This window comes from Serinus canaria, chromosome 21 (genome assembly GCF_022539315.1).
Source record: "Serinus canaria isolate serCan28SL12 chromosome 21, serCan2020, whole genome shotgun sequence".
NCBI lineage: Eukaryota > Metazoa > Chordata > Aves > Passeriformes > Fringillidae > Serinus > Serinus canaria.
Genome location: NC_066334.1, coordinates 7,412,966 through 7,427,309, shown reverse-complemented (window position 1 = coordinate 7,427,309; position 14,344 = coordinate 7,412,966). Strand labels below are relative to the sequence as shown.

The following is a 14,344-nucleotide window of genomic DNA, read 5'->3' as shown; positions in this document are numbered from 1 at the left end:
CCCAGACTGTGCAGCTGCCATGCTGGGCTGTGATCCCACTGGAATGATGAGACAGGAATCCAGCCTGGGCAGCCACTGCATAACTGGCTCCTCTGCCAGCTGCTAAACTAAGGAGTGGCAACCACACAGTTAAATTTCACATGCAAATCCAGCCCCAGAACAGAGGCTGAAGAGCAGGCACATGGCAGCCACTGCTATTTGATCAGAGCAATTCAAGTAACCTCATCATTCAGTCCTTGGCTTGGTCCTTCAAACAAGCAGTGTTGCAGAGCCAGAGACAGTGAGAAATTCCAAATTTAGTTATTTGAAATGGAACAAGGGAAGAAAATAGCAAGGACTACAAAACAGATCAGTATTTGATAGCACACCAAGAGAATCAGAAAGACTGCACAAAGGAAATTCTCCTACTCTCACATGAGAAGGAAAGTTCACCTTCACAAGTCCCCCAGTGAACTGTACCTGAATAAGCCTCTGACACAGAGGAGGAAGAGGGAAGAGGAAAGGGAAGACTACATTTGGAAGAGCTAAGAGGTGTGCTAACAGAATTCAGTAAAAGCTGAGGGAAGTGGCAGCAATATAAATGGGACATAAAGCATTCTATTTTCAAGAATCTTTATGTACAGAGGAAGCAAACAGAAAATACCTAGGCATATCCTTATCAAGAAAGAGCCTGTAAAAACATAGAAAGAGCTTCAGTTAGTGCAGCCAAAAGCAGAACAGAAAAGCAACAGCTGAGAGGAACAGAACAAGTGGACTAAGAAACAAAACAAAGTGAAAAAACCCCACAGAAAGCAGCAAACAAGTCTGCAGACAATGAGCAAACATTAAGACATATCCCTTACGAGGGCCTCAATTCCCTTCCACCATGCTGCCATGCACTCATCCCACAACTTAAACCTTGGCATTTTGGGACGAGATGGCCAACAGCTTCATCCCACTCATCCTTCACCCAAGCTGCCCATCTTATAGAAAACCACAGAGATACAGAGGAATTTATTGAAACAAAACAGAAAGCACAGGGCTTTCCAACTGCAAATCCAATAGTATCAGACAGGAAACCAGCAACACTCTCCCTGTTTTCCAGTTATATTGATCCATTAACTCAAACACACTAAAGTACCCACTTCTCAGTGGAAGGCAATAACTGCCAACCCCCCAGTCCCTGCCTGCTTTACAGACACCAGGTGACAGAGAGCCCATGGGCAGGAGCAGCATCCCAAATCCACTTTAATGCCACAGGTGTTTCGAAGTCCAGGCCTCTAAGAGAGAAGGAAGAATTCCAGTGCTGGGAAGGATCCCACCTCCAGCATTCAGCAGGTGCAGCAAAGATGGGCTCAAACCTTCCTCCCCTCTGGAAAAAGCCACTCAGAGCCCCATTCCAGAGATATTCCTCCTTTGCACCAGCTGAACAGAGCCAGGGAGCAGCCAAGTGACTCTGCTGTCAGAGCAGGGAGAGGCTGTGCCCAATGCCCCCCTCTGCCTTGCTGCACTTGGCTGCAGACACTGAAGCAGAACAACGTGGAGACTGAGCCTCAGAGAAATGAAGGACACACAGAGCCACAAACCCCTCAGCCAGGGGCCCAGCTGCCACCCCACTGCAGGGACATGGAACTGGACTCAACTTGCCATACATCTGTAAATTATAAAGTTGAATTTACAAAGCGTGCCTCTGCCTTAAACTGTCACATGCTTGCTCTAGGAATAAGATGTACACATCTTATTCTGTCCTTGTACTTCAAAGCTGTATTCTAGCACCAAACCTTGACATCCATTTAGGGTTAAGTCCTCAGGCCCCCTTAAGCTGCTCCTTTCACCTGCCCTTTACGGTCCATACACATGGAAGGTAATTCAGATGCATTGTCAGCAAACCCTTCCCATGGATCAAGATTTTACAGTGATGTTCATTCTCTACCTGTGTGTTCTGTGCCCATGGAATTCTACATTTAATAATTAGCCACATTCCCAGCTTTCCAAACATCCTGCCAATACAACAGAGGTCAAATAAATTTCAGACTCCTGCTGGAGGGCTCACTTCATTCACTTGCCTGTTGGAGCTGTGAGAGGATTTCAGGTATTTTGCAGAGATAATATTCAAAGACAGAATGGCATCCACAGCAGCTTCATCTACCTCTGCTTTATTTCTTATACGGCCTAAAAAGGGAAGGAGGAGGAGGAGGAATCAATTAAAATTCAAACTGCAACACAAAAGGAATTTGTTTTCCCAAACACAATTTTCAATGGAAGTTGCAAAACTTGAGCTTTCCATCTGGATCTTTTTCAACGTTCTCCTACTACAGGCAGTGCTCATAAAAATGACAGAACCTGATACAAAGAGAAATTACCAGTACGAGTTTGTCTTCCTTACACAGCAAGACACAGAACCATTTACTCACCAACCACCAGCTCTCGCACATCTTTCCAGTGCAGCTCACTGCCCTTCTCATGGATAATGGTGACTGTGATTCTCCGCTGGATTCCCTGTGGAGTTCAGAAACAAAACACTGCTGAAGTGTTCACACACACACATCGCCTATTGTGCACTTGTACTGCAAAAGCAAAGTAAATAATATAATTTAAATAATATCATTGATATCATTTAAGTGATTTAAATACTATCATTCGATATCATCTGTAACTGAACAAGCAACTCTTTGTTTCAGGGCCTTAAAATTCATTTCAAGGGGATGTTATATTCTTGCATGTAAAGAAATTAAATGCTTCCCCTTCCTCACTCCACAAAGACAGAGTAGGAAAAATATAACTTTAAACCTATTAACCATATTTAACTGGGATTATCTTTATAATCTAGCTAGAGACAAAATATTACTAAGGATTATAAAAGGAATTTAAGAGGCACTGAAATACAGTCACTTCATAGATTATGTGCCATAACCACAAGCAGTGAGAGAGAGCAAATGGAATTTGAGTCCACGTGATCCTTCTATGTACTTAGAGATGCTGGAGAACACTGAAGGCACAAGTCTGGTCCCAGAGGTTCCTGCTTTTTAAAAGGCTTTCCTCTTTCATGAGTGGGATGCTCACTGATAAGCAACAGGAACAGCAATATCCTGGGGGCCACACAAGCTCCTCCCAGCCCAAAGCCACCAGAGCAAGCACAGACTGGGAGATCCTGCCTGTCACTGCACAGCTGTGTGGGAAAGGAGGTGCCAAGCCCAGGCAGCAGCATCCCCTCCCTCCCTGCAGAGATACACCCGCTGTTCCACAGCTTCCACCAGTACCTGGTGCAGCAGAAAGGTCCCCTGGCAGGGCAGGCCCCCGGTGTGATCCACAATAGCAGGGATGTACCTGTGTGAGACAGGGAACCAAAGATGTACCTGCACAGCAGCTGCTGCTGCCAGCAGCTTCCTCTCCTTGCAGCAGCTGGAGACACAAGAGAGTGTCTTGCTGCCCACTCTCCAAACAGGCTCCTTCTGGCACTAGAGATCAGTGAATCCTGGAAGTATCACCCACTGTACTTCCAGTACTGATGGAAAATTGTGGAACTCACTTCTCAGTATAATCCCTGAAGACCTGTCAGGGGAAAACCTTAGTACAGAGATGAACCTGAACAGAGGCTGCCATGTGACTGGAGTAAAGTCTTCAATGTCCCGAAGAATCCAAACTCATGGCCTACACAGGGAAGTTTTCCTGGTGCCTGTGCCTGGAACTTCACCACGGAAAGACCCCTCCAAGTGTGAAAGAAAGTCATTCTATCACTTCAGTCCCTTCTAATGGGGACAACTACTGCCAGCAGATTGCACACCCATCACTACAAACCAGCCAGGCCCCTACCATGGTGACTGCTAGACATCAACCTGATCTGAACAGTAAAAAAAACCCCAGAAATCTCATAAACCACCGTTCTTGAAGCACAATATTAATCACCATATTAATATAGGACTTACTCCCCTGTTGGCTCCAGTTCACTGATCTCAAACCACACCAGGAGGTCGTATTTGCTCACACTCTGGCCCAAGCTGGGCTTGCTCACAGTATTCAGCTTTGTAGCTGGCACTTAAAAGAAAGAAAAAAAAAAAAACCAAAGAAAGAAGAAAAGAAGAGTGATTTACAAAGTCTGAACAAGTAAAGCTTATTCAGGACCCACAGAAACGTGCCATTTCAGAGGTCCTACATATTCTGTGTGTGTAGGCAGACCACAGCTTTTACCATGAAAATTATGTGCTTACAGCAATCATTACTTCTCTAAGTGTTTTTTAAATCTAGGTTACTAGAATAGAAAAAAATTTTGAAGTTAAATAATGGAATAAAAGTGCATCCAAAGAGACTGGAAAAATACACAGCTCCTCTAGATCCACAGAGAAGAAGTTTCCTCAAATGTGCATCCGTTGGTTTATGGCTTGACAGTTGGTGATTTAGAATTGCTGAGGTCTGTTTTGCAACATTACTCCCCCATAAAGTACATTTCACCTTCCCCACACAAGAGGAAAATAATAGAACTTAAAACTTCAGTCTTCATTTCTTCCTGTTACAAGCTGCCAGACCCCTGCATCACTTTATTAAGATATTGTATATGTAAAAAGGCAGAACAAGACTTATTCCAGAGCCCTAATCCTGCCTAAGTATTTTTCTGGGCTCCTTATCTCTTGGTATTAGTGAGTATGACCAGCCAGATCCCCGCTAATTCCTTTCATTCAAATGTAGGGATAAACCATGTTAAAAAAAAAAAATGAGACAGCTTAAATTCTAGAAATAACCTAATACTCCCTCACACATCATACATTTTAGTTACTCATTACATTTTTATAAATGGGAACATTTTAAAAGCTTCGTTCCTTACACTCTGACTGGGATTTCTGTAACTTTGATCTTCCATTTTTTCTCCTTTCACATACTAACCTCACTGCTTTTATTAAGCTAAATAATTATTCTCCCTTCTGCCTCTCAAGACCCAATCCCCCCTTGCTCAGGAATTCTTTAGGTTCTCCCACCTTTACATCTCTGTATCCTTTGGCTTCTACCATGACAACTTCCTGTGCACTGGAAGGACATAACAACCCCCAGATAAAACAGGTCCTTACAGGAGAGCCTAGGAGCTCTCTTTTGAGATCTGTTTCTTTTCTGGGTAAAACAGCAGCTGCCTCAGAGGGACACTTTTTACAGGAATCAGTTTTTCACAGCACAGCTCCACCCTGGGAGGCAGCGAGCTTGAGGTTCATCGTTTCCCTCCCCATACATCACTCAGAGTAGTAACTCTCTCATACCCAATCATCTCATGCAGCTGCACATGAACTCACTCCAGCCAGAGGAACATCAAACACACAGGTCACTCAAGGTTATTGCCAAGCAGAGCAATTCAAAAGCATCAGAAGAGAAAAACAACAGAAAGACACATTTAACTAAACATGAAAGCTTGATTCTAGATGTTCTCACAGACTTGCTCTGGCTGGTACAATTATTAATCAGCATGACTCTTTTTTTGAGTTAGAATACAAATGGAAGTGAGGAACAGCACTGTTAGTGGCGGGAAAGGAAGATGAGTGAAAAGGAAACCTATTCAGAACACAATATACCTCTATACCTGCCTGTGTTTCCATATGCATCTCTCATACCAATATCACAGAACTCTATGCAGAACACAGGAAAAATCAGAGGTCCTGGAAGTTTCAGGGAACAGATGCAGTGACACACAAAAATCTGTGACTCCCAGCACACTGGAGTCTACAGACTGTCTCTATGGTACTCCTTAAAAGAGCCCTAAATTTTAGCACAGCATCATCCTTCCATGAGCACAACCATGGCAGCTTCTACTCCTAATACTACTACATGATGAAGGAAAAAGGAATTTGGAAGCACATTTTGGAACTACTTCTACATCTATCACAGACCAGGTTTGGCTACTAACCATCTCGTTTAGGAGCCCGCTCAGTCTGACAACTGGGAACAGGCAGAAAGAGAAAAGGTGGCAGCTGGTCAGCTCCATCCTGGAAAGCAGCCACGGCAGAGGAGGCCAGCACGTTGGCGTGCTCGGACAGCGTGTTCAGCACATGCACGTTTACATAGCCAGACATAAGGTACCTAATCAACTCAATTTTCCTTTCATGGTCTGCAGAGGGAATGCAACACACACAGAGAAAGGATGGTAGAAATATGCAGGTGAGAGAAAGAGGAAGAAGGGGCAAATTAAAGGTGATATGGAAAAAAAAATCACAAAAGAGTTCAGCATGCATTATTCCAGTTAAGCAAAGAAAACCAAGAATCATTTCAACAAGACTCACTCACTAAACGAGAACATGAGAGAGCAAAAAGATTAAGCAATTAATGAATAAGCAAATTTCCAGTCAGAAAGTGCTCAGCAAGCACGAGAAGACCCCTAGCCAGACCTCATGGAGTATGGTCAATACCTCAGGAATGGAATTCTAGCCCCTAATGAACTAAGTAGCACTTCCTGCAGAGGAGGTTGAGAAGGAATGAAAATAAAACATAGAGAGGGCAGAGAGCCAGCAAAGACATTCAGTGCCTCCTGTAGCACTCACTCCATTTACATTTCCCGGTGTCCTGGATACCTCAGGAATACACCACAACCTCCGTTTGCAGCAGCAGACCTGTGATGTACAGAATTCGAGAGCTGTTCTCACCTGGCTTTGACAGTGGCATGGGGGGAGGAAAGAATCTTCGAGAAGGCTGTGGAGGGCTAAAGAGACATGAAGAGTTATCACTACAAAGGCAGTTAAACATAAGAAATATACACAAATGCACACACATGCATCTTTGTATACACACACCTATTACTGTCTCTAAAAACATCCTCACAATTCTACCAAGACAGGTAAATATCCTGTCAGGAAAACAAGGGGGCTCAGCACACTTCTCAGACTAACCTATGCTCTTTTTCTATCCTAGCTTAACCAACCCTAGGAGCACTGTTGAGATTCTCCCAGAGCTCCCAGATCACTGCTGAAGCTCCCAGTATTCCCAGTGCAGTGCTCCAGTCACCAGGGGGATTTTAGGGTGGACTGGCAGAACAGCCAGCTTTCCATGTTTGACAGGGCAGAACAATTCCATCAGTCCCTACACTGAGTAAACAGGCCTCTGCCAGCACTTTCACCTCCATCAGGAATTCTGCTTGTGGGGCTGTGGTGCACAATTTCAGGAGCACAAAAACTGCATAACCAGAGCATGATCCCAAAGTGCCTTTATGCCAGGCTAGTGACCAATACCTGTTGAGATCCTGTCCTTGCAGGTGGAGAGGATGCTGCTGATAATGTCCAAAGACTTCAAAGACAATAGGCTTTGTTTTGATGTACTCCACAAAGGATTCTGTCACTTCCACAGCAATCTATTTCGAGAGTAAGGAAAGAAAATGAGACATTCGAAAAAGGAAATCTGTTTAGGAGTCTGTATTTTTCATATCACTTAGTGTCACTCACTGCATTCTCTTGTGGTTTAGGCATTAATTCTACTCTCCAAGAAAGAAGAAAATCATAGCCTTAGTATCAGGCATTTCAAGTTGAAGAAGAGGAGGCTGTACGTAACTAAAGCATTACACAGTTCATAAAAATAGATATATCCAGCTCATCTGAGATCATGAGCACTGCTATTCACATGCATATTTTATTTCCTGAACTCTAGACTGTTTTCATCCTGGAAAGGAAACACAGAATTCAATGGCAGGAAGTAGAGGTGAAAAAAGAGTTAAATTTGCCACAAAGAATCATTCTGTGTTTTGTTTTGTCATGGGGATTACATCATTCACCTGATCACACCTAGTACTGTCTATTCCTAATAATTCTGCCTGCCTTGAAGGACACACACAACTCTCAGTGCTGACAGAGGAAGTAACTGCTCATGGAAAGCTTTACTTACATTCTGAACATGGTAAAACCCAAGGGGAGTCCCTCGGCCATTGTTTTTGAGAGGTTCTGTTGAGAAAGCTTCATCATGTCGATGCAAAAAGCTTTAAAAAACATAAACCAAAAATCAGCCACCACAGAATGGTTTAATGAAGATTGCTGTGCTCTGAATCCAACCCTGAAAGGAAATCCTAAAACCCTAAAATAAATGTATTCTGCTGAACTTTAGAAGCAGTTGAGTGATGGCCTAAAGCTGGGCATACCAGTCTTGTGGGACCACAACTGTGGTACTTGTTTTATGTCTTTATTACTCCTTTTTATTCTCTTCCTTAAGAACCCAAGCCTAAGACCACTCTCACTTGAGAAGTACTGATTTCCTCATGCAGGGTCATGCAGCTTTCATTCAAATGGGTGCATGTACAATCTAGTATTGAATTTTTCACATTAAAAGCCTAAAGCCTTAAGATATCCATAAACAAGTAACTTATGAGTCCACTTTGATTCCTAATTCCTTTCTGCAAAACTTTAATCCTTAACATCTGCTTAAGAGAAAGTGAGGACCAAGAACTCCAGTAAGTGATGAGGTGCTTTTCTCTGCTGTACAACACCTCCACCCATCTAAAAAGTTCTCAGAGTTCCACTGCCCACTGTTCTTTGCTCTCTCTATCATTATCTCATGATATCGCTATACCATTAATTGCCTAATGCAAGTAAAGACACATTCTTACTTGAACTGGCAGAAAATATCTGCATATTCGGGCAGGATGCCACTGGCCTGAAGCACTGTCACACGGAAGGTGAACACACTGCCCAGCTTCAGGTGATCACCAATTTCCTCAGTGAATCCTTCCATAGTCATCTTTCCATCCAAAGTGGCTGACTTCAAGTCTTAGGGAGAAAAAAACATCCCACATGAAAGAATTTTCTTTTTTTTTTCCTCCTTTCTTTTATTGAAATAGTTCTTCAGGAGACAGTTTAGTCCCATCACATTTTTTTCCCTTTTAAACCCAAATAATTTACTGATAACCAAAAGATCCAAATATCTGAGAAGTTTTTCAGCACTGTTCTTCAAATGAATCTCTCACGTTCAACCCCCTGGTAACACCTCTCCCTAACCATGGCACTCTTGAAGGACACTCAGGACTCCTTTCTATGACTGACTGAAAGTGTCACAAACTTCCCAGAAGTTCTCCAAACACCACATATTTCTTGCTTACCCAGCTCATTCATTCTGTTGATCTCCTCTGGAGGAGTGGTAACCTCTGAATTCTGTCCTTGCCCTTCCACAATCCTTAACTCCTCCAGTGACAGTCCAGACCGAGTCATTGCAACTGAAGAAAAATCACTCTGAAAATTAAATATAAAAGTGCCTTGTAACAGACTTCTGCACTTTCTGAGTTTGCCATCCCCTTCTTTCCCTACAACACGTGTTCTTTATTTAGAAGCACAAGCTACTACACTCAAATATACCTAAATCAATTTTAAGAATTCTTACCTTATCAAAATACTCATTGTCAAATGAAATTTTAGCTGTTCCAGACTGTCGAATACCAGATCCATAATCTGGGGCTTCTTCATCAGCTAAAAAAAACACAGTGAAAAAAGAAGATAGATAAATAAATTATGGGGAGGGGAAGGGAGACCCCACAGAGCTACCTAAATGGAAATTTTCATTATAATGGAAACCAAAACGGAAAGCAGAAGAGTCATGGAGTAAGTGCTGGAAAAGATCATGCCAGAAATCTATCCATCAGGAACTTGGGTGTGGGAAAACAAGACAAGCTCTCAAGTTTCATTCTGAAAATACTTAACTTTAGAGAATTTTAAGTGCAAACCAACTTTAGTACTAATTTTCATTATTTATTTACTTCTGATTATTATACTGAGGTAAACTAACATCTAAAATTCTGTAGCCATGAAATCAGCTCCACCAGGACATGCTGGAAGTCTGAAAGATGGATCTGTCCATACAATCTGCTCATTTCACCTCCTCCTCTTCTCAGAGAGCAACAACAACAGGGCCTGGTTAAATGCCAGGGGGTTTTCACAGTAAATGCACAGTCACAGCAGAAATCCCAAGATTCAGAATGTGCTCCAACACTTTGCTTAGGGATCAAATAATGCCATGGCCCTTTTTTAAGAGATCTCCCCAGTTCAGTTTCTGTTAGCCCTGCTGCATTCAGTTCATTTGGATGGATAAATATTTATTTGGAAATATTCAGTCAATGCTAAGGAGACCAAACCAAACTAGACTTTTGTACACATTAAACCAGATTTTAATTCACTTGTTTTAATCCCTGCCAGGGTGATTCTTATACGTCTTCAGAGTCTGAGTTTAATTATATGTTCCCATGGAGAGTGAAGCTTCCAGGGTTACCCTACCTAAAGCAGCAAGAACTGCTGGCATTTGGCCACTGCTGGAAAAGGCAAATTATGGGAAGGATCTGTGCTCCCATCAGCATGGCTAAGGCATGGCCCTGCCAAGCAGCCCACCTCACACTGAGCATTCTGAAACACCAGGGACTGAGCAGTGACCTGCAGTAAACTCTGGCACATACACAATGGCAGCTCAGCACTGGGTGAGGCTGTTACCACCCCGGATATCTACTCCTCTCTTCTGAAAAGAATTCCTGGTGATTAAACACTGTGTTAAAGCAGCTCCTGGTCTCCACGTTTTTAGTGAGGCAATGAAGGGGGAAACTGCTGCTCATTTCTGTTTACACCACTCTGAAAACCATCAGTTCAGGAACTTCTTCAAGTGCTCTCCCCAGGCCTCAGAGGAGCACATTTCTGAACATTATTTAAAGGGATAGTTCGAGCACAGCTAAAACTTGGTACATTTAACTTTAATGCAGGCCACCGAAACCATCAAACCAGGCACCCTTCTGCACTGCTTATACTGGGTGCCAGAAGGAAAAAGCTTTCCTTTGGTTTTAGTTTTCAGACTTAATGACAGTAGTTAAATCTTCCACTGTCCTAAAAAGCAGTCTTGTATTAGTTGCCAGGTATAAACTTCAGTGGATGACATCATCATAACTTTAAGATCTTTTGTTCAATAGCATTATTTCAAGACTTATCCACGCTCAGTCCCTATGGTGAAACAACGAATGAAATCATTTCAATACCAAGAGAGAGCAAGTGTTCTTTGCAACATGAAGGTAACTGAGGTTTGAGTATCAGGAGAGTGCTCTGGTTTGCTAGGCTGGCCCTCGAAGGCAGCGGTGTCTCACCTGCTATGGCCTGCACGGCCACGCGCAGGAAGCCGCGCACTTCCCCCTTCTCGCTGACCACGGCCACCCTGTGGATCAGGGGCACTGGGTACAGCAGGTTGCTCAGGTACACGAAGGCTCTGGTGACAGGAGGAGAGAAACACAGCCAGCATTAGGAACGGTGTGCCAAAGCCCACTGCAGCTTTGCTCAGCTCTGGAACAGTCAGATCCCAGACACTGCATCTCCTAGACCTGCAGGGGGTCCTGGGTCCATCCTGCCCACACAGAGCTCTGGCCAAGCCCAGGGCAGCCCCCAAAGGCTCTCAGTCAGAGCTCAGAGGGACCCAGGGCTCACAGGAGTGAGTTACAGACTCAGGGAGGGCGCATGGCTGTATGGAAGGTAACCAGAGATGCACTGAAGTTGTGAATGGAGCTGTTAGCAAGCAGGCAGAATCCATCAGGGAACTACTGATGATAAAGAATGAGGTAGGTGGAAATGATAAATTAAAAAGGAATTGATCTACTGTGCTCACACAGCCTCAGTTTTTTACTGAACATATAAACTCACTCTTTTAAAAACAGACTGACTGAATGTTTTCTGTCTTCTATATTCCTTTGATAACACTGCGTGCAGAGTAACCAGAAACCCACAATAAACCATAAGTCATCACTTAGGTTTACTGGAAGATTCCCTGCTTGCACAGAGAGTGGAAGACTGAAAGTCTTCCCAGGTAAATCTCTTAACAAACATTTGATTTATTTCTTTGAAAAAACAAAACATAACAAATAAGACATGACAGCACTACTCTAGAGCAACCACTTAGAAATTACAGTTTCCAAAAGGAAAAACAGCATTTAGGCCCCAGAGGGGACGATCCTGCCCTGCACTAACTTATAAGTTATATACAAGCAGGGTCTGTTTTGGAGCAGTAAGGTAAGCAATTTAATTGTATATATTTTAATTAAAAGTCAGACTAAAGTTATTAAGTTATTTTATGTTTCTGCAATGAATTGCAGTAGTTTCTAAAGCATCACACTTCAGTGGGATTAGCTTGAGCAAGACATTAAAGGTTGATAAGCTCAACAAGTCAGCTAAAGAACAGCTCTCAATAAGGGGAAAATATGGAAGGTTTCATTTATTAAATGAGCTGTTTCAGAGTTCAAAAGAGTACTGAGATGCACAGAACTTTAACCAATACTTTTACCAGTTAGTAAATTTAAAGTGACTAATAATGCAATTTTAATGAATTTATGCACATTTTATTAAACAACAGTAATTTGTTTTACTAACTTCTTCCTTACAGTTCTTTTTATTAGTCCTTAGTATTACGAATAATTAATTCCTGTCATTTATAACTGTTATTGTTTAACACTCCTACGAAAAGTCCTGCATGACAAAAGGGAAGTGTTGCTCCTTGGGTTCACATGCCCCTTCCAAGGATGAATGAACTCTTTTGAAATGACAAGAAAGTCAAACAGGTGTCAGTCATGAACCAAGGACACAAAAATAATGCTACTAAAAAAAAGTGGTGACAAAATGCAATAGAGAAGAGGATGATTAATACGGCTATAAAGTAACAAAACATAAAATGAAGAAAACCATACAACAACAACAAAAAAAAACCAACTGTAACATAACACTTCACTAAGATTAGGATTTAATTCCTTTTCAGTCTGCTTCAAAGTGAGGTAAGCACTCATAAAGCAGGGGAAGGGAAAAGTGAGAAAATTTCAAGTAACAAAATGAAAAAAGTTAAATTTTATTTTTTCCCTCTAGCATTTTCATTTTTAGCTTTGGAATTTCAGGCGATGCACATCTGAGGAACTAGCATCCAACCACACAAGAAAACAGTCCCTGAAACTGGAATGGTTCACTTGGCTTGGATCAGGGATGGAGTTCCAAAAGGTATGTGGTTCTGGGCTCTACACGAAGAACACACCCAGATTGAAAAGCACATTTCAAGCCAGGGAGAAGAGACACTGCCCAACAGAACAGAAGCCAAGGAGTCTTGCCCTGATGTGCACAGGAGGAGTCTCACTAACTAAAAAGAGTCAGACATTGCAGAAGCCTTCTCCCTTCAAAGCCAAATAAAAGGAAAGTGAAAACATCACCTGCATGAATAAAAAATACATCTTTATTTGCAGGGCAAAAGTTCTGAAGGTGCTGCTCAACACGTGACAGCCAAAGCATTCAGCTGGATTAACCCCTACCATGTGGCCATCCCAAGGAAAATAATGCATTTCTCTTCTCCCCCAGTTTGCTTCCATCCAGTCACCTTGTTCACTGGAATAATTTTAACTTAGAGGGAAAAAAGCACATTATGCAAAAAAGTTTAAAGCCTCCTCTTTGGTGCTGAAAATGCTGCATCTCTTCTGTAGAGTGGAGAGCAACTGCACACGTGCTGCACCAAAACAGAGCTGGGTTATGCAGCACTACAGCTGCTTCATCATGAGACAGTGCCAAGCTAGGAGTGGATGAAATCTTAAGGTTATCCTCCTCCTCTTCCCACATCCATGAGAACTCCCACTCCCCAAAGAGCCCCTAAGTGTCCCCCTGCACTTAGCCCAGCAGACTGAAAGAGGGGAGCTGGATTAGCAGAAAGATTGGTGAGGTAAAATGGCATACTCACAACAAAACTAGAAATTAAATTTAACAAACACGATTTTTTAAAAAACCAAAACAAAACCAACAGAACTCAAAATGATGGCAGATATTTTTAAAATAAACACATTAGGATTTACATAAAATATCCCATAGTCCTCTCCCACCTCCCTTAAAAACAAAGCAAATGCTTGATATGTCACACCATTAAATAGAGTCAATCTTGAAGAAACCCAGCATGCCAGGAAAAATGGCTAAAGGGACCAGCTCTTTTTGTTTTCTTTAAGAGTTACAAATAAAAGACAGTCATAGCACAGAGAGAGAAAAGAAAATAACTGTGATGGCCAGGGAGTTAGATAACTACATGCTCCACTTCTCCTCCTCCTCTCCTTCATGACCTGCACTTGTTATTGCTGACAACCCCCCAAAAATACTAAAAATCATTTTATTTGTCCTTCACATTCTATAACGTATCAACCAGTACACACTTGGAAGTGATAAGGAATTCTGGTTTTGTTACAAACTGAACACTGCCTTGTGCTCAGACAATACCTATGCAGATGGACACCCCTGCTGCTTCTAAGTCACTGTTCAAAAGCAGAATTCTCCCACTGGAGGATACAGAGGACTCACAACAGTTCCTACTCAGTGGTGCTGGACAGTCTAACAGCCTCTGCCGACAGAATGGGCACAAGAGAACAACAGGAACAGAAACAATAAAA

General features: G+C 42.4%; 1 protein-coding gene across 4 annotated transcripts in view; it reads right to left on the bottom strand.

The window, feature by feature from the left end:
* The window catches only part of KIF1B (kinesin family member 1B), a 78,914-nt gene that overhangs the window by 12,622 nt on the left and 51,948 nt on the right, over positions 1-14,344 (bottom strand). For all 4 annotated transcript variants that reach the window (XM_050982638.1, XM_050982639.1, XM_030230634.2 and 1 more), the window contains 11 exons: positions 11,042-11,160; positions 9,307-9,392; positions 9,029-9,158; positions 8,540-8,699; positions 7,825-7,915; positions 7,179-7,297; positions 6,597-6,652; positions 3,906-4,014; positions 3,240-3,306; positions 2,394-2,478; positions 2,046-2,151 (listed from right to left, as the gene is read on the bottom strand). In XM_050982638.1, coding sequence (XP_050838595.1) covers positions 2,046-2,151; positions 2,394-2,478; positions 3,240-3,306; positions 3,906-4,014; positions 6,597-6,652; positions 7,179-7,297; positions 7,825-7,915; positions 8,540-8,699; positions 9,029-9,158; positions 9,307-9,392; positions 11,042-11,160 — 1,128 coding nt within the window. The remainder of the gene's footprint in view (positions 1-2,045; positions 2,152-2,393; positions 2,479-3,239; positions 3,307-3,905; positions 4,015-6,596; positions 6,653-7,178; positions 7,298-7,824; positions 7,916-8,539; positions 8,700-9,028; positions 9,159-9,306; positions 9,393-11,041; positions 11,161-14,344) is intronic.